Genomic DNA, 24583 nt, shown 5'->3' on the forward strand with positions numbered 1-24583 from the left:
GCCTGCTTTTTAAGGCCCTTCTTAACTTGTTGCCATTTTCTTCTTCCATTTTGTCATTCAATTAAACATTTCTCAAGAGGTTGCACCAGCTTACGGTAGAAACTACACATGATTGAGCTTATAGGGCAGAGTTTTGATCCTGGTGCTGCTTCAGGCCAGCTATGTCATAACTTACCTCCTTAAGTTCTCATCAACTTCCTATGCTAATGGAGCAGGCATCTCAGACCTTAGAGTCCCTTTCCATTTTCAAAATTAGTCCTCTGTCTCCTCTATTAGATGCAAATATTAGCTGTTCAGGCAGGTCTCCTCACAGTTTCCCCTGCTCACAGGACAGCTCCTACCTCTGCTTCTTTGCTTATGATGTCAGCCAGCTTGGGATGTTCTCTCCTCTCCACTGACCTCTCAAATCCACTCTAACCATCAATGCCCATTTAAGATTTAGCTCTTTTGTGAAATCTTCCCAAACTCCTTGAATTGACCTTCCATCGGTCATCTCTCCTTCCTTTGAACTCATTACGTTTTGCATCAGTACCACTCTCTAGTGCATTTGATTTAGTCATTTATTGGACTCAGAGTTTCTGAAGTATCACTTCAACTAGACTGCACCTATTGAAGACAAGGTATGTACCTTATACTTTTCCAATTTCCATTCCAACTGTCTAGTTTAGTGTTGACAGATTTATTGAATCTGAGGTAGACAGAGTACTTCTGGGATCCCTTCTAAGATGTGTGTATTAAATTTAAAATAATGGAAATACAAAAAGTCTGGATTTTTTATGACCTTGGAAGTAATCAAATTCTTCAGATTTCAACCTCCTCAAATTTAAAACACAGCAAGAACCTTGCAAACATTCCAGTTTGGATCTCTTGGAAGAAGAGTGACATGGGGCAGTAAAAGACCAGGAGGGCCCCAGAATTCTGACAGTTTTTCAAGTTCTGGTGAAATGTCCAACTGCAAAATGATGTCAGTTTTTATTTCTCCTAAGATAGGTCCATGTGTGTGTAAGATATGTATGAGTGAGAGTGTGTGCATATACAACCTAGAGGATGGCAACTGGTCACAATGAGAGTGGCCTAGAATATGCTATGACCTATGATGGCGAAGAGTATAAGGCTAAATAGGAACAAAATTTTATAAATCTCGGGGAGATGAAAGGAGAGAACAACTGGACTAATCTAAGGCCTTATGAATTAAAACCCATTTACATATAGATTTATGTGTAATTCCTATTTCTTATTCTGGCATTCTCTATGTAATGAGAGTTCTTTATTCCAAAATTCTGATACTAAAGAAAACATCTTGGATTTACAAAAAATGATAAACCGGGGGTTATTATTAATATATAAAAGATGTCTTCATGTACATATGCTTAAAAATGAGCTCATACTTTATGCTTTAAAAAAACTTCTAAAACTCAATTTACATACGTTTTCAAGAGTGTTACAGTTTGACCCAAAGTGCACTTGTGTTTTACTTACACATCTAACAGAGGTGTAGCCTTTGACAGAGGAAGCCACAGGTGCCCATTTACACACATCTGTCCCTCTACTTGGAGATGGAATACGTACCGTAGCAAGAGTCTGTGACTGAGCAGGAGGCAGCAAAATCTATTTGTAGGAATGAATCCTCATTCACAGCGATGTCTGTGGTGACTACATATCGGGTGCTGGCCTTTTCAATGAAGACCAAGGCATCACCGGTAGAGCCACACACAGGCATCTTGGTGCCTCCGGGGTGAAGCAGCCATTTCCTACTATCCAGAGTTGTGAAATCATCCTCCAAGACTGTATTGCCAGAAATATTTCCTCCAATAAGAATCTGCAATGTATTTAAAAGATCCCATAAATTTTCAATTTGGTTTCAAGATGCGAGAAAGCTGTCTTTTTTGTTTGTTTTTATCTGTCAGATTGCTCAGAACTGGCATTATACAGCAAACAGAATGTTAGAGGGCCTTTCAGAATGCTCTTGTTTGTGTGGTCTGCTTGCCCATCTGGCAAGAAGCTACAGAAAACAAATCAAAGGATTGACAAAACCATTCACAGCCTTTATTGGCCAAGTTGTGCCTTTGGAAACTACATGTACCCAAACTGGGAAAGCAAAATTTGGCTTACATGTGTTAATAAATTTCTATTTAAGGACAGTTGTGCCCTAAGGCATTTCAGTTTCAATTGTTTGCATGGATTTTACCATTTGTTAAGAGGTTCTTTGAGTTCTATTTGATACATATTTTATTATGAATGAAGATCCTTATAGCTGTCCATAGGATGTTAGGGAGATTTATTTATATTCTTCAAGGCTAGGAAAGAGGATTTGGGAGCTACTGCATGTGGCACCAGTGCTAATTTGCACATTTTCCTTTTCAGAGAATGATAACCTTGTACCATGTTTGCTAAAGTCCCTCTGTGCATGTGGCAGAACCCTCTCTGAGCAGGACCTGGGCCTTCTGCTGTGTAGTCTATTTTCATAGTCTCAGGCAATTGAAGGAAAAGAGAATGAAAGGAAGCTAAATGCCATATCTAATCTAGTCGTGTGCCCTTGGACAAGTCATTCAACTGTCAGGGGCTTCCCCTACTGAACTAAGGGATTGGACTAACTGCTATCTAAGGCCCCATTCAGCTCAAGTGACAAAGTTCTAATAGTTAATCCCAAAGGGACTGACCTGGTCGATAACCCAGGGACTATAGAAGTGCCCATTTTCAGATGGCTGCCACCAGCGGAGGCGAGTAGAAGCAGAACGGGCTTTCAAGGGTATCTCCAGGGCGATGTATCTGCCCACATTGCTGGAGTTGCTGAAAAGGAACTCTTGAAGGAGACTCCATGAGAGGCCGCCGTTGAGAGAATACTGCAGAAGCACTGGCTGGCTCCTGGGATCTGGAACACCTTTACCACATCCTAGTCTCATGAAGAACTGCACAAATCTGACACGAGTAAAATTTACTGTAGTCTTTAACTTCAGTGAGAAAGACACAGCATTAACAAAAGATAAGCACACAGGATAATATGGGGTAATGCATGGCTTTAATAAATATAATGATTTAATGAATGTGCAAAGAAATAATTTCAAATACAGATTTTCCTTTTTAATCTGAAAGGGAGTTAATAAAATGTGAAATCTGAAAAAAGGCGATTCTGCACCCATATTTTTATATTTCCTACTCCTTCATGAAGAAAAGTCTGAGAGAAGTGAGTATTCACGGCACCCTTTGGCTTTTCTACAAGAAGATGGGAGGGGTCCAAAAACTGTCCAAGTTTGAGAGTGTGTACTGCCATCTATTTAGGATAAATTTGGTTCTTTATCCTTAGTATCTGAAACCGAAGAATATAATCAATGTACTTTTTGTCATTGGTGGCAAAATCATCCATTCTCAGGTTTTACCAGTAGTTTTTCAGATCTCATATTACTGGTTTTGGGAGACATTTAAATTCACCAGTTGTAACACCTCTTTGTGACAGGCCAGGCATCCTTTGGAAAAGGTATGTCAAGCGTGGGCCTCTTTTCTGTCTTTTGTGCTGGGGGCAGGGGAGCATGAGTGTGGGGTAGTGGTGATGGTGGGCTGTGCCAGCCTCTGACTATTGCTAGGTCTGGGATGGATGATACTGGCCATTGAAAACTGTGGCATCCAGCCAGAGGCGGCCTTTCCAGCTGGCAGGGAGGTAGATAGAATGGCAGCAAGCAGCTGGGGTGCCGATGAAAACTAGCTCACATGTTATCTTTGGCAGGCAAGCTGCTGGTGCCTGGTCTGGCTGCTGTGCTTGCTGGTAATACAGAATAAATTTTGTGTGTAATACAACACACATACCCAATTATGTATGCATGTCACACATATGAAATATACTGGGGCTTATAATAAAAGTTATCAGTTCCATATATAAAACCATGCATTCTTCATGGATTCCTCCTCTCCCTCATCTCCATTAACTGGGTATTCATTTATCTCATAACCTGAGAAAATTGGGATTTTACATGGAGCATTCTGAGGTCAATATATGCAAATCCTACACAGCATGCTACTGAGATGAGATAAATAATGGAGCTTTTAACATTGGATTAATGAAAAAAGTGGTTAGTGCCTAGTGACATTTGTATCTATAAAAACAATAATAATTTAAAGACAAAAACTTTTAGCGTATTGCTTACTTATATTGAGAAAATGTTTATACTAATTTAGCTACAGATAGACCATTTCAGAATTATTTAGAAAAACCTAATAATTTTTAAATTAGAGAACTCAGATGCCAATGATAAACCTGAAATGAAGAGTTATCAAATTAAAACATATGCATTTAAATAGGATGGTGATAAAACCTTGCATTCTAAAACTAAAATTATCTCACAGATAAAATTGTATTTTCTATAAAGCGTAATCAAATTTATAATTCAAAAAATGAAAAATTTAGAAGAGGTGGATAAATATGTTAAGAGTTTTTTAATTTACTCTGAAATGTTTCAAAAAAACAAAAACATTTTTTTTTGATCACTTGCAAAAATAGGTCAAGTTCCATTTTACACATGTTAAACTGTCTTTTTTATTTTCCTGGCTAAGTGTTTGGCTCATCAAATGATCAAAGGAGACACATCTTGACAGGACATAATCCTCTGAGCCAGTTTAAAATGTTTGTTTCTGAGTGACTGTGCTCAATTTAGAAAATGAGTACTTACGACATATGAATGCATCACTGGAAAGAAATGCCTATAAAGAATAAGGCTTTACTTCAAATGTCCTTAAACTGCTAATGGATATAAAATTAATTGTGAATAATGTGAGGGTGTATTGTACTTCAATTAAGCTTTCTACTAAGCATAGTGTGAATAATTTCTACATAGTCCAAGTGCTAATGAAAAGTATTCTGTATAAGATAGATAAAGATGCTACATTTAAATTTTCTTGAAGTGAAAGTAAGTTAAACATAGCCATTTCCTATTCACCATCTTGTAAAAATACCAGATAGTAACTTTTTTCTGTTTAGCCAAGTTTCATTTCTGATCTAGTTATTGCACAAATCTCTCTCAGTTTTAGAATAATTATGTAAGTTTTGTTTTAATGGAGTCTTTGGTAAGAGAGTAACTCAGCATTTCCAATGAAAGGCCTTGTATTTGAGATTCTTCTTTCTGATTCAATTATGTTCTGCTACTGTACATTACAATGTGGTTTTCCAAAAGCATTTAAAAATGATTACCTAGCATGTGACAAATCCAGGTCTCGTGTCATCAACATGCGCAAGCCATCTTCATTGAAAAAGAGGTTGTTTCCACTGGAAAGGATTCCACACTTCCGAGATGGCTTTCCACCACTCATTAATAAGAATCTATCAGATTCTAGCTGACCTGAAAAAAAGTGAAAAATGTGGTTTACCTATGACTTTGATTATAATCATATTTTTTTTTGGAGGAAATGGTAAGTGCTTTGTGTAGTTTTAAAATATGAAGTCGTACATATTGAAGTCATGGATTTTGAGATAAGAGGTCTCTTCAACATTCTAGCTTGTTCGAATTGTTTAACCTTGGCTATATAATCCAAAGTTCCACATGACAGGAGGATGCCTTTTCCTGAGTGTCTGTGGTCTAGCCAGATGGGTCCCTCCTTTCTGCTCCTCTACACTGGAAAAAAAAGACACTGGCTAGTCAGAGAGTGATTCAGGGCAAAAGTAAGGGAGGGCAATGTGGCTTTTCTACAGGCCTCTTCACTATGTCCTTGTTACTGTGAGGACAGTATCAGGCAAGTATTATATAAAATTTTTGAAAACACAGTTTTAATGGGAGAAATTTCAATGTAATTTAATATTTCCTATTAAATAATGTCTTTCAAAACCAGCTTGCAAATCTTCTCAGATATTCATTTTAGATCTCGTTTACTTTTTTTGATTGTAGTAAAATGTATATAACATAAAATTTACCATTCTAATCACTTTAAAGTAAACAACTCAGTGGCACATTCACAATATCGTGCATCATCGCTACCTACCTAGTTCCAGAACTTTTCATCACCAAGAAAGAAAACCTTGTACCTATTGAGCAGTCACTCCCCATTTCCCCTTCACCCAGCCCCTGGCAACCAATAATCCACTTTCTGGCTCTACGGATTTGCCTATTTTGGATGTTTCACATAAATGGCATTATATGATATGGGGCCTTTGATACCTGACTTCTTTCATTTGCATAATGTTTTCAAGGTTCATCCATGTTGTACCATGTATCAGTATTTCGTTCCTTTTTATGGCTAAACAATGTTCCATTGTATTGATATACCTAAATATAAATTTTAGATGTATCTTAAGACCATAAATATGACAATTTTATAGATAATTTGGGAAAAAGAAAAAAATTTTAATTTGGGAAAGAGAAAAAAAATCTCTAATCATAGTATCCTAACATAGATAGCTATTACATTTGTTTAAGATTTTTCTCTTATGAAAATGTTTTGCCATGGTTTCATCAGAGTGCATATCCAAGGGATATATGGTTGTGAATAATTGCAATTATTACATCACATACATTTTTCTATGTTGTAGCACTATCTTCAAATATAATGATGTTAGATTCTAGGTATAATCGAGATACAGAAAGTGATGAGAGGATGCTTACTGAGTTGGTGATAAAGCAGTGAAAGGAATTTTTATCTCTGGAAACTTGTTTCCTCTACCCAAGAATATTAACCCTCTATAGACATTTTCTAAAATTATCATGAATAAGAAATTAAATGTGATAGAAAAGTGGTGAAATAGGCTTAGTTTTTCTCAGTTATGGTCTCGTCCACTCTCATTGTCCATTGTTCCAAAAATGAAACCCTATAAAATTCAGAACTAAATGAAGGCTTGGGTCGTTTCAATTGCAGTGATAAATAAGGAAATGTTAGAGTGGAAATTAATGATTACTTCTATATTACAAATTGTGTTTAATATGTAAGTTCTTTCACAAAGTTACATAGAATTTATAAGAAAAGATTACCTTCAAAATCATCCTTGAGAAAATCAGGATTTTTCGTGCTTATTTTACAGGTTGGACCTGAATAGCCAGGATCACATATACACTTGGTTCCATTGATACAACTTCCATGTCCATTACACATCTCTTCACATTGGGGACCAATATAGACATTATCGATGGCCCATGTCACTGGCTGAGAGCCAGCAGGGTAAAATCCTTGGTACCATCTGAAACGTACAGATCTGGAAAAGAGATACAAGTTTTTCAAAATCTAATCAGTGGAACGGTATACCTTCAGAGTAAGCACATTCGACCAATAAGCAGTGGGCATTTATTACCACTGCATCACACTCAAGAAATAGAAAACCTGATTTGACACATCAGAAACACAATTTCCATTCTCAGGTGACAGGATTTTACCAGTAAGGTTCTCGCTCCCTGTAAGCCCTTCCCAATCCTATCTCTATGTCAGAATTCTACCTGAGCATCCACATTTTTCAATATTGACTTTCTTGGTGAGGCTTTCTCCATTCCTACTATCTATACTTCACATAACTAATTTTTTTAAAAAATTGGGGTAAAATTCACATAACCGAAAAGTAACCATTAACTATAAAGTATACAATTTGGTGGCATTTAGCACCCATTCATAGTGTTAGCCAACCATTTCCTCTATTGAGTTCCAAGACATTCTCACCACTCCAAAAAGAAAGCCTGCACTCATCAAGCAGCCCCCACCTCCAGCCCCTGGCAGACCACTAATCTGCTTCCCGTCTCTTATGTATTTATCTATTCTGGATATTTTATATAAATGGATCATATAGTATGTGAACTTTAGGGTCTGTCTTGTTCACTTAGCATGTTTTCAAGGTTCATCCATGTTGTAGAAAGTATCAGAATTTCATTCCTTTATATAACTGAAGAATATTCCATTGTACAGGTATATTCATTGGCCAGTATTGGATATTTGTTTGTTTTCACCTTTTGGCTATCACAAATAGTGCTTCTATAAACATTCGTATACAAGTATTTGCTTAAATACCTGTTTTCAGTTCTTTTGGGTAAAATGGTAGTGAAATTGCTGGGCCATATGACAAATAACTAGTCCTTTAATTTCTCTCTCTTGCTCTCTCTATTCCATAATTTTGATGGAATTTCCATTATTACAGTTATCAAAGCTGTAGGTACTTAAAAGCGTACCTATTTTCCCTATTGGCTGTGAACTCCTAGAGGCCAATCTTCATGACTTGTTCTTCTTTGCACCCTTTTATGGTGCCAAGTACAGTGTTTCACATATAGCAGATGCTCAATAAATGTTTGTTTTATGTCATTTGTTGTGAAAAGCCGTAAGAACCAATCTAAGTTTTTATTTTATTTTATTTTATCCTATTGGCAACAGATAATCCCAAAAGATTAAAGAGAGGAGTGACAAAATCGGATTTATTTTTAGACGGATGTTTTTTATTTCTTTAAAACAAAGATAATTTTCCTTTTTATTTGTAAGTGAATTGTCTTATCATATTGTTGATAAGTTAGCTTTTTGTAAATACTTTACATATTTAGGTCAAAATCCAGAAATAGTTTAGTATATTTTTTCATGTACAAAATTAGTTCAAAGGAGATGCATTTATTTTAGAGGGAACAGATATAGAGATGGCATGTGCATTCTTTTTTGTACTCTGTGAACCTGCCCAATTTTCAATCATCATAGGAACTAAAGTCAGAGTAATTTTTTATTTGTGAAACGGAAATTAGAAATCAATATTAGAAGCATGTATCAGGTTTCTAAAGTTTAGTAGTGAGTAAAGCAGATGGAGTCAAGTTCCCACATATAATTGTAACCCTAATTTCATTGTTTATATCAAGACTCTGACTGTATTAAGGTGCCCCCAAAATGCCAATTCATAATTAAATTTTATTTTCAAATACTTGTCAGAGTTTAGTCTTGGCAAGAAGCACTTCCTACCTTTTGAACTTTCAGACTGCTGAGTTGAGGGAAATGGCTGGAATGTTCCTTTGAACAAGAGCCTACATGGATTTTTTTGAACTTATTTATTCAAAGGTTCTGAATATAAATGAATCACCTTGGTTGGATATTTATTATTGTTCACCTGCCTTGACACAGAAACTGCAAGCACTATGATAAATGGACTTAACGGTCTGCTCTCCCTGCAGTTCCTTTCTGTTGAAATCTTATTTTGAAAATTTCTTGCTGCCACCCTCCCTGGTGAATATCAGCGTCTGTCCTTCCAAGCCAGTGGTATTCAAAAGGATCTTTTCTTTTTTTTTTTAAATGTAAACTTAAAATTTCAAGCACACAGTGTTTTCATTAAATAGGGGTTTTGGTTGACTCATTATGAAACTGCATAAAATAAAGCAATTAGGAGTTTTAAAGACAAAAAGACTAGACGAAAAGAACACAAAGGTGATGTGAATAAAATCTGATGGACACTCAATCCTTATGCTTCAAATGAGAATTCACTATATGTGGAGGCAAAAATAAACATTTCTGCATCGAAAACATTTAAAATACTTTTCTTCTTGGTAATTGTCCGGTAAGTGCACAGGAAAGAGTAATTTAAACATGGGTTACCTATATATTTTTAGCATCTAACACTGTGCCATTATTATATACCATGCTGAACATGAACCAAAGGACGGTTCACTGAGTTGGAGTAAATTTAACTTTTGCCTTTCAGCAATTCATGCCTGCATGGGTTTTAAGAAGAGTGGTAATTCTTTTCCTGGAACAAGGACTAGACAACACTATTAAGGCAAATTCTCTTGCAGAAATGGTTGAAGGCAGTTTGAAAGATAGGCTTATATCATGGTGAGAATGGGCATGCCTCCTTAACAGATTTACTTGCTTTTCATAGAAATAAAGATGACATGGAATGCAAAAAACATGATGGTCTAAGTTCTGTACCTTTATAATTGGAGGAGGTATATTTTAAACTGACACCCAATACCAGCAGGTAAAAATATAGACATCTGCATTTCTCTTGTTCGTATTTCCAGTTACATCACCATGCCTTATGTGTAAGCATAGCCTAGTGGACATAACCAAATGCTAAGTGATGCTGGCTCCATGGTACCGGAGCACTGTCATGGAGCGGGTCTCCTCACTCAGTACTTCTAACTGGCAGATCTTTGTGACCTTATTTCGTACTCCTTTAAATAGTATTATTTGCATGGTGGAACTTGCTGAAGCACGTCTCAATTGTCAAAACAATCTAAAATCATGGCCTACAACCTTTATGATTATTTTCTATTCATTCTAATGCTTAGCTGGGAAACTGGGGAAAATTAGAGGTCCATTAAAGCTTCTCAGCAATATCATAATGGTCGTGGTATTGGTCATAGGTGCCTAAATGACGGGCCGTCCAGGTCTTTTTCCCTGCCTACACTGCCCGTAAGCATGGATTTTTGGCAGCCATGCTTCTGTTGCACCACTTGGCTTTTTGGCTGTAGCTGACTGGTTCAGACTTTCTTTTCTAGAAATGCAGAATTATGAGTTCCTGAAAATGAGAACTGTAGTGCACTGATTGATATTAATATCAGCATGATAAAAATGTGGATCACGGCTTTTTTTGCTGATGTCCTCACACTTCCTGAGTGGAGTCCATGTTATTCCCCAGGATGTTTCCAATAAGTTCTACTTTTTAGAAGTCTCTTTATATTTCTTGCAACATATAATCTTAAAAAATACAACTGATTTTGGATAAAACTTTTCCTGAGCTTTTTCCCCTGGTCCAGTTCTTTTATAGATAAGCATACCCTCACCGCCCACACCCCCATCCCCCAAAAGCTGTTTTCTAGTTGTGCTGGCTGAATCTTCAGCTCTATCTGTTCCTATGGTCTCCAGAGCCTCTCCTTGCCTCCTCGGCTATCACTTCTAAAGAACTTTGAGGATATTTTGCTTAGTAATGCCTTTTCTTTTTAAAACAGATTTTCTACGAGAATAACATCCTGGTATAAATAGCAAAAATTAATAAGTGACATATTCAACAACACAAAATATTAAAGTCCTTAGCAATTAAATTATAAAAATTATGCTGATGATATGAAGAGGAGTGAATGGATTTATGTTCGAAGAGAATGCAGACTTTTGAAAATGCACTTTCACTCTTTTGGAAAAGTACCAGTAGTTTTAGTAGGTTTGCTTGAAGACCCAAGACTTCTAATTATACTGAGTTTCACGTCAGGAATGTAAATCTATTTCCATCTTGAAAGTATGATATTAATGCTTCTTTTTTTTTGACATACCCTGAAAAAATAAGTTCTTTATTTGGAAGGAAAACACAAATTTTGAGACAGACCGCTTTGTTGACTTCCTCTCTTTGTTCACTTATATTCTTGGTTTTATTGTTTGAATTATATCTTTCATTTAAATTCTGTTAGAATCGAAGTCTTTCATCTCTAAATAGCTTTTCATTAAAAGAGTCAAATACATGTAGCAAAAATGCCGAGAGAGGTTGAAAACGTAGAAATGCCTGGGGGAAGAGTGTTAACAGTTTTTTTATGAAACACCTGGAACATTCTGTGGGCTTCCATCCTCCATATGTGTCTTCTCCCAATATGGGAAATATAGGTAGATGTTTGAAAGTCATAAAATTCTAACTGTATTTATATTGTGAGGTGGAAGAGGGAGTGGGAAAGGGTTACAATATTAGGGGAATGCCATATTTCTATTGCTTTCTAATTAATCTAATAAAGACCCGTGGGGATATGAGCCCCCTAACAGAGGGCAGTGTGCTCTTTTAAATCTACCTTTAAACCATAAGTTAGTAGTATCTTAGCTCAGTGTCCTATGTTTTAAATATCTGTCAATCTGCTTCAAGTAGAAAACTGAAGAAGAAATGTTAAGGTGGAAATTTCCCCCCAATAAAGTAAGTCAAGGATGATGGCAGGGAGAAAATGGTCAAATGAGAAACAAATGCAGCATAAAGCAGCAGGTCCTTACCCGCAAAGGTGCAGCTTCCCAAAGTGCACAACCTCTCTCCTCCAGCCCTGGGTGGTCCCTGCGTAGTAGGTGCTGCTTGGGTGGTGCTCAGTGGAGCACAAGGAGCTGACATGACTGCTGCTATGGTAGCAGAGGGGGAGTAGCAGGTGCCAGGTCGCCCCAAAATCCCTTGAAAACTCTAGTCTTACTGGATCAGCAGAGGAGCTATCAGTTGAGCATCCAACGTTGATCTTGGGGAAGAAAAAAAATAGTACAAACTTCCTTAGAGCAACAAGGCTTGAAATAATACACCACTTCATTATTTTTTGAGTTCATTTTCCTGGGAACTGCCTTGCTGAAATATTTAAAACTATAAAATTCTGTTTTGCCTGAGTAATACTATATATTACCTTTAAATAATACTTTTTCATAAAGAACCTCAAAGGGACTCATGAAAATTTACATTTCCTCATTTTATAAGGAAACTAGGAAGGGAGTAAGGAAGAGGCTGGCATGGAATTTCAAATCTTACTTTTGGCCTCCTTTCATAGCCAAGCCAAGCAAATAGTAATGAAAAGCTTTTTTCCCAGTTGGCTAGATAGGAAGACAACTCTAATTTAGAGAATGCAGAGATTAAATCTAAAACACATATTCAAAACTGTGTTGATACAATTAGACACTATTTTAAGTAAGTCTGACAAGTGGTTGGTATGTACCTCAGCTATGACATAAGTACCTCTGGAAGTTAATACCATTGAACACTGGCATAATGCACCTTTGGTTCTGCTGATTTTATCTAAGTTTTTGAAATACGTAAAGGGAATTTTGTAAATATATTATTCATTTGCTTTTTTGAAAAAAGATAAAGTTAATAAATATTAATTAAATACACAGAGAAAATATATTTGAAATTACAAAAACAGTGTAGTATTATTTTATCTGTAAAATTCATGACACCATGGTAGGTAAATATTATATAAATGTGCTGGTATGATCTGTGTAGACTATAGTTACATTGACGGGTCCTAAATAACACATAAGAATTGTGAAAATAATACTGGAATAGCATCATCCTTTTATAGTTATAATGTTTAAAAAATTTATTTCAACAACTTCCCATTGTAGTAGGTGGAGAGATTATATCATAAATAAAAGACAAAATTCAGAAATAAACCTAAGTATGACAATTGGTTCTGCTAATAAAAATGAATTATGATGTAAAACCTCTTTTGTCCTTGCACAAAAATCGAAAGTCATAATGCATGAAATTATCTGAGATTTTCCTCCTCTTTCATAGGTTTTGTTCAAGATAAAATTTAAAGCATTTCTAATAGAACAAAGCCAAGTACCTCAAATTGTATGATGGTGTTCTCATTCACGCTGAGGTCACGAGTGGTAATGGAATGCTCACCGACTTCATTTGAAACAAACACCATAGCTGAATCTTCCTCGCTGTTATGTAAGAAAACAACAACGAATCCATTTAGGCAAAAGTTTATCACGATTTGTATAGAGCAGTGGTTTTATTTTTAGCTTCTGAATTAAATACTTACGGTGCTCCCTTTGAAGAATATGGGCAATAAAGACCAATGTTACCACCAGGATAGAAAAACCAATTGTCTTCTTTGGGCCCAAGGTCAAATGTATCCAGAAGCATCACAGGGTTGTTTAAATTATTTCCATCAATAATGAAGTCATCAACAATCCAAATTTCTTCTTTCTTACCTAAGGCATTAATGGATAAAGCAAATTTTCCAATGGTGAAAATCAGATGGACATTTTTGCTCATTAGAGGACAGTAAAGGACAGAAAGAACTCAGTAACAGCACGTTAAACATATGCTTTTAGATAAAGAAACACAAACTATATAACAGTATATTTACAGTGATTAAAGTGTGAAACAAATTATAAACAATCATGAAATTGACATAGCATGGAACAGCCTTACGAATTCCAGAAAAATGTGACAAACAGCTTGTAAAATGTATGCTATTCCCTTCATAGTGGTGCTATCGATCCTCTACCGGCAAGAGTGGGCTTTGAGTTTGTTTTTGTGGTTTTGGGGAATATATAAGACATCTGGATCTGTGAGGATGGGCAGACTTAGAATGGAGGTACAATTACTAGTATCTTCAAGATGCAACTCACGGTTTTTAGAGTTAACTCACAGTTTAGCATCATGTTTCTGTTAGGCTGAAGGCCCAATGCTATTAGAACACTGGCTGATACATAATTTTATTTAATTGTTTAAAAACTATACAGAAGAAAATACTGTTATATAATACTTCGTTTTTCTTCTTAATGCTTTTCTTTTCTTTTTCTAAATTAAATTTACTGGGGTGACGTTGGTTGATAAAATTATATAGGTTTCAAGTGTACAATTCAACAATACATCATATGTATATTGCATTGAGTGTTCACCCAAAGTTAAATTTCCTTCTGTCACCATATATTTGACCCCCCTTTTCCCTTATTTACCTCCCCTCCTCCTCCTTTTCCCTCTGTTAACCACTAAACTGTTGTCCGTGTCCATGAGTCTGTTTGTCTTGTTCGTTTGTTATTTTCAGTTTTATCTTGCACATATAAGTGAAATCATATGGTTCTCAACTTTTCTGTCTGACTTATGTCACTTGGCATGATAATCTTAAGATTCATCCATGTTGTTGCAAATAGGAGTATTTCATCTTTTCTTATGGCTGAGTAATATTCCATTGTATACATGTACCATAGTTTTGTTTTGTTTTTTTTATCTAATCATCTATTGAAGGGCACTTTGGTTGTTTCCACATATTGGCTACCATGAATAATGTTGCTGTAAACACTGGGGTGTAATATCTTTTCAGATAAATGTTTTCAAATTTTGGGGGTTAATATCCAGAAGAGAGATTGCTGGGTCATATGGTAATTCTTAATTTTTTGAGGAACCTCCATGCTGTTTTCCATAGTGCATCTATGTTTATTTAAAGATATGTGGGAATATACAGAAAATTAGCAAAATCACTCCTTAGGCTGTCACAGAATTTGATTCAGCCACTTAGGCTCCGTGTTTAAGAAAGATACTAAGTAGATTAGAAGGACAAACCCAGGCTGCTTTTGTAAAGCACTGTTTGCATTGAACTCAAAATACGGTAATAAGACCATGCCAAGCAAAAATGTCAGACTTCTCAATGTTGCCTTTTCACTGATTCCTACTTTAGTACAATTCTTATAAAATATAAAAAAGAATCTGTAAACAGGAGCCTGTAGAAGTAACCTGATGATTTAAATGAAGTCAGACATCTCTGTCCCCCTGCCTCTTGTGTGTTTTTCTTTTTCTTTGTCTTTCATTCCCTCTTCCTCTTTCTCTCCCCCTCATCTCTTCATTGTTCTAATTCTGAGAGCTTTTTTCTCTTTTCTCGTTTTGGAAGCAGTTGGTGAAAACAATAAAGAAAAGTCAGGTAAGCCTTCCAAACATACCATGAAGACAATATCCTCTGGATTGTGAAACTGGTTCTGTTTCTTTCTGGACTTTTATTTGGTGATTATAAAACATTATTTTTTCTGTTCACAACAAGTTAAAAGTATTTATTTTAACTTATTAGTTATAAAGGAAATGCTCAGGTTAAATTTTAGAAATGGCAGTACATTTTATTATCTATTTCTGTGTTATCTCTGCAAAGAACCTGCTTAATATGATATCTCCATGCTTAAAGGGCCATTAAATGCATTATTTGGTAGAGTCTGGTCTTTTATAATCAGCAGTTAATAGAAATATAGAATGCAGTACAACATTACAAATTTGCAAAATCATTTTCTTTAACCATTTGAAAATGCTATTACATTATTCATTCATTTTAACTTATCAACTGAAACGAGGGTATATGATGAGAATATTTTATCTATGTAAGGCACTATCTGCTTGGTGTAAGTCCCTTTCACTTTGTCATGGCATTTTACTGCAATGTTCTATTTCACTAATGAAATGCCACAGTAAGAAGAACTATGTATTCCTAAATGCATTCAGCAAAAATGTAGTTATAATTGATGAGTGCCTAATGATAATGCTGTATTATTTTTTAAAAACCTTAGATCTGTGACAGGATTCAGCTATATTTACACCATCAGAGAATTTACGAGTCAAATATGAAGAGATGATAAAGATACACAAGGTTAAAAGTAATTTAGACTCCTCAAAAGTGAAGCACGTAAAATGTATGCAATGAACAGCTAAGCTACTCAGTTGATAAACACTTCCTCTACACCTTAGAAGCAAACACGTTGGCATGCCACAGTCAGGTCTGATCATAGGAGAGCATGTACATTTTTACCATTATTATAAGGCTGCCAGAGTCTGAATCTTGTAGCGTTGGTTTGGGCAATATACGGCAAGGGAACATTAATGAAAAGTATGTTGGTTGTTTGAGGGAAGTAAAATTCATCCATCAGGTGCCAAGTGATCCCCCCATTGATGGAGAATTGTAATAGAATAGAGTGAGACCTCTCTGGGGTACCTAGAAAGAAGATAACACAGGCATGAAGTGTATTGTGATAAAAATGAGGAAACATATATTCTTAGACTATTCTTTTGGCATCGGTGCATAAGCCAACTTATAGTCACATTGAGGCTTTATAGTCCAAATGCTTCGGAGGCAACTTAAAGTGATGACAGGTTGGATTTTCTGTATGAATATATCTTAAAACACATACCAAATCTTGGGTTTTCATACAATATCTGCCTCATTTTCTTAGATAAAAACACTTATCTTTCTGTTTCATTTAGGCAATGATACATAAAAAATTTTGTGTACAGACATCACAACTTTAGAAAAGGTCAAACATTTAAATCTCAGGATAAAAACAAAATCTATGTAAAAAATTTATTTTATCCAAATGGCATTATCTGTCAATAAAATTATTTAGTTTACATGAAAGGTCAGAATAACAGAGTGGGCTTTTTTAAATTCACATCTGTAAAAGAAAATCCCAAATTTCCAGATTTAAAATTTTTTAATTTTAAAAATGTTACAGCTAGAAAGTAATTGTGGAAAAAGACTCAGGGATATGATGATAAATTTATTTACCACAGAACTAGTATGATTATTACAGTTATATGAAATTATTATAAAATCAGTAGTTATCTTATGCTTATTCTAAGGTGAATTTATATTATAGAAGAACATTTGTGAATATTTATGTACTCACATTTATGTTAACTCTTCCATATAACAAAATTTATGGGCCTCAACCTCATTATTTCTTTGTGGAGGAGGAACTGTGCCTGGGAAAATTTTCTTGAAGAGAAATAATAAACTCATAGCCATAGAAATGACTTACCTTTTGCTATAAAGCTAAGTGAAAACTGGACATACATGGTATTGATACAGTCTAGATCTCTTGAAATAAGCATCCTTAGTCCTTCCTGAAACCAAAAATATACATTAGCAATCTTATTTCATTTGAAAAATTACTTTCTTTGATTTTATACACCCAACTGGCATTAGCTAAATAATAAATATATACATGTAATGATTAAGAAGCCACATTTGGTCCAGTTTAAAAGGAAAAATTAATAATTTCCCTTTCTTTTTTTACTTTTGCATTTTTAATTGAATTTATTGGGATGACACTGGTTAATAAAATTATATAGGTTTCAAATGTACAATTCAATAATGTCATATTATATTGCATTGTGTGTCACCACCTAAAGTCAAATCTCCTTCTGTTACCATATATTTGACCCCCTTTACCTTTATCTACCTCCTCCTCCCCGCTTTCTCTCTGGTAATCACTAAACTATTGATCATGTCTATGAGTCTCTGTTTGTTTGTCTTGTTCATTTATTGCTTTCAATTTTATCTTGCACATGTAAATGAAATCATATGGTTCTCAATTTTTTCTGTTTGACTTATGTCACTTGGCATGATAATCTCAAGATCTATCCATGCTGTCGCAAATAGCAGTATTTCATCTTTTCTTATGGCTGAGTAATATTCCATTGTGTATCTGTACCACATCTTCTTTATCTAATCATCTATCAAAGGGCATTTTGGTTGTTTCCATGTCTTGGCCACCATGAATAATGCTGCAATGAACACTGGGGTGCATAAATATTTACAGTTAAATGTTTTAAAAAATTTGGGGTAAATACGCAGAAGAGGGATTGATGGGTTATAGAGGAATTCTAGTCTTAATTTTTTGAGGAACTTCCATACTGTTTTCCATAGCAACTGTACAATTTACATTACCACCAGCAGTGTATGAGGGTTCTTTTTTCTCCACAATCTCTCCAACATTTGTTATTACTTCTATTGATAATAGCCATTCTAACAGGTGTGAGGTAGTATCACATTGTGGTTTTGATCTGCATTTCCCTAGTAGCTAGTGAAGTTGATCATCTTTTCATGTTTGTTGGCTGTTGGTATGTCTTCTTGGGAGAAATGCCTATTCAAGTTCCCTGCCCATTTTTTAATTGGATTGTTTTGTTGTTGTTTAGTTGTATGAGTTCTTTATATATTTTGGATATTAGCCCCTTATCAAAGGCTTTATTTGCAAATTTCTTTTCCCATTCAGTTGGTTGCCTCTTTGTTTTGTTGATGGTTTCATTCTCTGTGTAGCAGCTGTTTAGTTGATGTAGTCCCATTCATCTTTTGTGATTCCATACAAATCGGATGAATTTTTTGCTCTATTCCTTTAAAAAAGGTCATTGGGATTGTCTTGGGTAATATGATCACTTTAACTATATTGATTCTTCCAATCCATCAACACAGAATATCTTTCCATTTCTTTGTATTGTTAATGTATAGGAACACAACAGGTTTTTGTACTTTTTGTATCCTCCAACTTTACTGTATTTATTTATTGTTTTTAATAGTTTTTTTGTGGTGTCTTAAGGGTTTTCTATACAGAGAATCATGTCATCTGCAGAAAGTAACAATTTGACTTCTTCATTCTCAATTCGGATGCCTTTTATTTCTTCCTCTTGCCTGATTCCTTTAGCTAGGACTTCAATACTATATTGAATAAGAGTGGTGAGAGAAGGCATTCTTGGCTTGTTCCTGATCTTAGAGGGAAAGCTTTCAGTTTTTTACCATTAAGTATGATATTAAGTGGGGATTAATTTCTCTTTTCTTAATGGCTTTCATTTCCTATGCGTGAATGACACAATTTCATTGTCTCAACTGTGAATCACACTTTGCTGTGACTTTCAAAAAAAGCAGTGAAAAAATGATAGCATTACATATCTACAGGTCTTTTTAAAAAATAGCCTCCTTTGATCACAGCATGCTGTGAGAGGAGTAACAAGAAAACAGATGGAAAATGTGCCAAGTGCTCCCGCAGGAAGCTGGGAACTAATAGGTAACTTTTTCAGGGTTCCAAGGAGTCTTAGGAACTTCTACTCCCTTGTACTCTGACAGCCCCAGGAGGCTCTCATTCAGACTGACACGACCCCCTCCAGCTGGTCAAGTTAAATAAGGCATAACTAAGCAAATCCTCATGCCTAGGCTGTAACTGCTCATGCAGAGAAGCCAAGGAAGGAGGAAAATGATCACATTAGCTTTAGTAATTTTTTCTGCTAATTAACTATTTCTGGTTGCCTGGGATTGACAGCTCCATAGCTTGTTTTCTCCACGTGCACTCAGGATTGCAGTGACAGCCAGTAAAATAGAATTTCACTACACAAATATCCTAAAGTCCAAATGGGTCTTTTAGTTTCTCATCTGTGACTTCTGAATGGAGTGACTCTTCGGCAGTGGAGGGCTGTGTGATACTGAGTGGATAGTGCCAACCGAGTTCTTAATCACCAATTAACAAATATCAAATGCGATTTTAGGTAGGCAAAGCAAATTCTTCCTTTTCCTCATTATGTTTATTATAGAGCATATTCCTCAACAGCTGAAAAATTTTAAATTGAATTTCATAATAGCAACCATATACTGAGTGTTTACAACATGCTGTGTTCTAAAATTGAACTTCACTCATTTAAAGCACCTAGCACTCCTAAGGGAAACATATTATTATCATCCTGTTGTAGATAAGAAAACTGACACTCAGAGTGACAGGAGCTTGATGACGATTACATAGTTAATAAGTGGTGATGGCAGGATTCAAATCCAGACATGTTGGATTCTGAAATTTTCTTCCATTTTTTATAGGTCACAAGTGTTTTGTTTATTTAATTATCTTTTGGTTCTGGGAGAAGAGATCCAGATAATGTTAAATTTAGAATTTGAGAATTTGAATTATTGTATGAAAAAGCAACTGCATTTAAACCCATCCCTGAACTTTACAAAGCACAGATTCAGGCTTCCAGGATTGAAGGTTGTCATGTAAAAGCCTTATAGTTCCAGTCTTTGTTTTTCATTTATTCTCATAACTCACTCCCCTGTTTAGTCCATGACACCTCATCAATGCTTATTCTTCATGTCTCAATGTCTTTACATTTTCCCTCATACACTTACAAGCACTAAGCCTCAGATATTTTTAGAGCGTGGTGCCATGTGGAGGTTGAGGTTTATAGGGAAAGGTGGCTTCTTCAGCTTGTAATGAAAAAGCTTTGAGGTGGGTAGTTGATAGATCCAGCTAATAAATGTCACTTGCTAACATCAAGATAAAGGAATATGATTACTCTTCCCTCTTGATTTTTGGGAAGTTGTTCCACAAAAGGACCCATTTTACACTGAATCTTGTAGGAGCAATTTTGTTGAAAGTGGGTATGATCTGTAATATAAAAGTATTTCTTTTATATTTGCAATATTTTTTATAGTCCAACACTTGATCTTGATAATTACATGGCAAAACTGTCAAGCCCTGCTGCTGCATATACTCTGTTTATATAGACATGTTTCTTTTCTCATTCTTTTTCCAGGTTTGCTAATCCCTTTGTGCTAAATGTGAGGAATTCTTCTGCATCAAATAAACTATTTTAATAGCTGATATTGTTCCTGAATCTATAAACATTAAAAAGAGACTATCATTTTCTTTTTCATGGAAGAATGCCTTTCTGGGTCAAACTATAACCTACTGAATGGTGCATGCTGAGCCCTTTCTACACCTTACAGAGCTGACAGATAATATAACTAATAATATAATATTTGGCTGCTCTTGCATTTAGATGGCTAAAGGGAAAATATAAAAGACTATGTGCCTTCTTCCTTTACAGGATCTAGGGACCAGGTTAATTCTACTGCTTAAAAATTTATCAGGTAAAGATATTTGAATCATGGAAAGTCATAGGGCTTCTCCTTTTTGTTTGGTCTTGTCAACTGCTTCGAACAGATGAGAAGTGGGCAACTAGTAATGAGAGCTAAAGATTTAGATAAGACTAACTACTCCTCCAACCCCCAAACCCCAAAGTTTCTACTCTGAAATGTTCTACCTCAATTTCTTCGGTCCTTCACAACTTTAAGAGGCTTATTAATCTCTCAGACCACTAAGTGTTTTTCCTTTCTCATCTAAAACTTGAGAATAATTCTGAATTCAAACAAGGATGATAGGCAGCATCTATTAACTATAATTGAAAAAGTTCCAGGGTTTCTAATTTTCTATGTGTCAGGTGTTAATCATTAAGGTTGTACAGGAACACACGTGGAGTTTTGTTAAAGATTTCATTTGCACACCTAGATTAGCTGATTTGTCCATGCTGAGAAAGACAGGATATAGCATGTATTCACATATGAATATATGCCAGCTTAGCACAGTTTTACACAATTGCTTGATTTCTAACCAGCCATCTAGGTTGAAATACAAAAACATACTAACAATGTTTGAGAATGCTATTTAACTTGACTTAAATGTCTGGTTTTCTTAAAGTCACCAAATGATTCTATTGTCAGGAGGAGAAAAAAAAAAAGTAAGGAAAAAACAAAGACCTTTCATAAAATCATTTTAAAAAATATTCTAAGTCACATATTTAAAAACACATAAAATGCTACATTCTGGAAATCAAGATTCTAGAAATTGTGTATGTATAATTTTTATATCTATAATCGAAACAGAAAGTAAAGAAGGCTGATTAGCAAAGCAGAAGAAAAAATTTTGTGCCTAAATGATCATAAAAAGTATATTGAATAGAAAAGGAAACAAGGTTTGGGCTAGAAGACAATAACTATGTATAAAATAATACATCATCTGAACAGATTCAGCAATGCATGTGTGTGAAGCAGAGTGAAGAACAGAATCTCAAAGTAGCATTGAGAAGTAGAATCTTATCTGACCCCTTTAAAAATGAGAGATGTTCCAGATTTGATGGTTTCACCATTCAGATTCCCCCTCTCTGCACCATACACTTCAGGCCAAAGGTCGGGATGCAAGTTCCCATTGAAATCATCTTTAAGAATCGCGGGCAGAGGAATAACAGGCACACAGTAGGCTCCACCAAAGCCCCGGTCGCACCTGAGAAAAAAATGAGAGGAGAAAAGGCATTATTTGTCCTGAGCTCAAGGAGCCATTTTTATTTTTGCATCACAAAAAAGGAACTGTCAGTTTTATTAACTTACACACAGCGTCCAGCATCACAAATCCCTCGTCCTGAACACATCCAAGGGCACCCTGAGGCCAGCACAACATTATCAATAGCCCAGGAGTCGCCTCCCACAGTGTAGTTGGCCTGAATCCACCTGAACCGGGTCCTGGGAGATCTAACCAAAGGAAACACACTTGCTTTGACAGGCAACCTTGACAGCATGAGAACACTTATTTTAACTCTCTTTTTGTTTTAGAGTGCCCTCCTCTAGGTTCCAGTTCCCTCTTCTTTAAGACACTTGTTTTTGTACCAAGTTTTGGATGTGGTTTCCTCTTATCCCACAAACGGAAGAGTAAAAACCATGCTTTAAAAACATTTCACCATTTCTTTTATACAAGAGTCTGTGAACACATGTTTGAGATGGGAAAATTATTTCGAACTATTGATTTATTGTGTTCAAACTAACTACAGAATTTCAGTTTTTGCTTTCAGGTTTTCACTGCTATTCATACCGGGAAAGAATCGAGGATGATAAACATGAGGCAAAGCTGGGATCCCACAAAGTTCCAGACATGAGGTCCCTGTTCTACAGTCCCTGAATGGTTTCTGAGATAGTAAATGGAGGCCTACTGAACTTCTGCCTCTATTTTGTTCCAAAAGGTGAGGGCTGGAATGACATGATACACTCCCATATCTTCTACTACATTTACAATCAGTTATTTGGAATATACTGTCAGAAGACCACTTTATCCAGCAATATAAGCAGCCTTAGCAAACAGCAGTAGCCGTGCCTCATTTAGGAACAGATTATGTAGCAGAAGTACATTAGTTATTTGGAATGTGGAACACAATATCCTTGAAGTAGAATTTCAATAGTAACATTTCAAGTACCATTGTTTTCCCTATACAGTTCTTCAGTGAAACATAGCTGACAGCATAGTGGCTCTAAAACAGAAATCGAACCACATGACCGCTGTGCTTAGACCCTTCAAATGGTTCCCCAACACATGCAATGTTAAGGCCAAACTGCTTAAGATGAGACACATAGTCCCCTCTCATCTGCCCTCTTCCCTTGCCTTATCTTCCCCTATTTCTTGTCTCATAATTATACTCTGACAGTACCGAATCCTTGAATTTCCCCACGAACTCAGGCTTTTTTTTTTTTTTTTTTTGCCTCTGGGATTGTGTTTTGGCTTACAACAGCACAAATGCCCTCCCACAAGCCCTCTTTGCTTGGGCAAGTTCTACTCATTTATTTAGACAGCTCAGAGATTAGCTCCATTAGGAAGCTCTCTCCATTCTCCCCAAACTGAGTTAGGTAGTATCCCCCTGTGTTTCAATAATATCCCTGAGTATTACCTCTATTATTATTTTATATCATAAATAATTGCTCAGATATCTGTTATCATAAACTATATATTTGGACACTGGCATCAGCTTATTTGTTTTTTATCAGAGTTCTAAAACAATAGAGATTCAAGAAATGCTTGTTGAATAAAAATAAATTGAATAAATGAGCTACAAGGAAGCATTTTTTTTTAAAGCTGTAGGGGTCCATAGGAAACTATTTTAGGTTAAATACTAAAATGATTTGGTTTCCTGCATTTTTTTTCTGCCAGTTGGTTGTGCATCTCTGAATCAGAACTGAGTTAGGAAAATAGAAACCACTGTTAAGTATTTAACACAGAGAGAATTTAATGCAGGGAATTGGATGCAGTTAGTGGCAGAGCTGAGAAGCCAACAGGGGCAATGAGGAAACCAGAGTTTAGCAAAGTCGGGAAGCCACTACAAGTCCAAAGCTGGGTGGTTACAGGGAGGAGACTTTGTTGGTGGTGCCCAGGGCCAGAGTCACATGAAAGGCCATCTAGGGGGAGCTGGAGCCACTGAAGTTGGCCAAGACGCACTTGAGGCAGAAAGGGAGGGGAGGAATACCCTGTTTAATCTCTATCTCCACCCTCCAACTGTTTGCCAATATCTGCCACTGTCTAAATATATCAGGAAGCCAGCAGATACAGGAGGCTGGCAAACAAATGCAGCCTGCAGAGACTAACCTGCTTGCAATTCAGAACAGAGCAATAGAGGGGAGAGGCAGGGATGTTGGGGAGCAGTCCTGGATGGCACAATCTCTAACCAGTCACCACAGTACACCTTAGTTCCTAAAAGATCCTAAAATATGCAAATGACCAAGCCACAAAAGTGGGAGCCTGCTATAAACCCTAATACAACTCTTGAACATAATCTGAAATGCTGGTGAGGGGAAGAAAGATGTAAAAC

The 24583-nt window shown here is 35.9% G+C and overlaps 1 protein-coding gene across 2 annotated transcripts in view; it reads right to left on the reverse strand.

The window, feature by feature from the left end:
- RELN (reelin) overlaps nucleotides 1–24583 on the reverse strand; it is a 458093-nt gene that overhangs the window by 53931 nt on the left and 379579 nt on the right. For both annotated transcript variants that reach the window (XM_039849355.1, XM_039849356.1), the window contains 11 exons: nucleotides 22344–22484; nucleotides 22062–22239; nucleotides 17182–17266; nucleotides 16176–16358; nucleotides 13422–13593; nucleotides 13218–13320; nucleotides 11890–12119; nucleotides 6948–7168; nucleotides 5180–5327; nucleotides 2661–2919; nucleotides 1570–1819 (listed from right to left, as the gene is read on the reverse strand). In XM_039849355.1, the coding sequence (XP_039705289.1) occupies nucleotides 1570–1819; nucleotides 2661–2919; nucleotides 5180–5327; nucleotides 6948–7168; nucleotides 11890–12119; nucleotides 13218–13320; nucleotides 13422–13593; nucleotides 16176–16358; nucleotides 17182–17266; nucleotides 22062–22239; nucleotides 22344–22484 (1970 nt within the window). The remainder of the gene's footprint in view (nucleotides 1–1569; nucleotides 1820–2660; nucleotides 2920–5179; nucleotides 5328–6947; nucleotides 7169–11889; nucleotides 12120–13217; nucleotides 13321–13421; nucleotides 13594–16175; nucleotides 16359–17181; nucleotides 17267–22061; nucleotides 22240–22343; nucleotides 22485–24583) is intronic.

Source organism: Pteropus medius, unplaced genomic scaffold (assembly GCF_902729225.1).
Source record: "Pteropus medius unplaced genomic scaffold, Ma_sr-lr_union100, whole genome shotgun sequence".
Classification (NCBI taxonomy): domain Eukaryota; kingdom Metazoa; phylum Chordata; class Mammalia; order Chiroptera; family Pteropodidae; genus Pteropus; species Pteropus medius.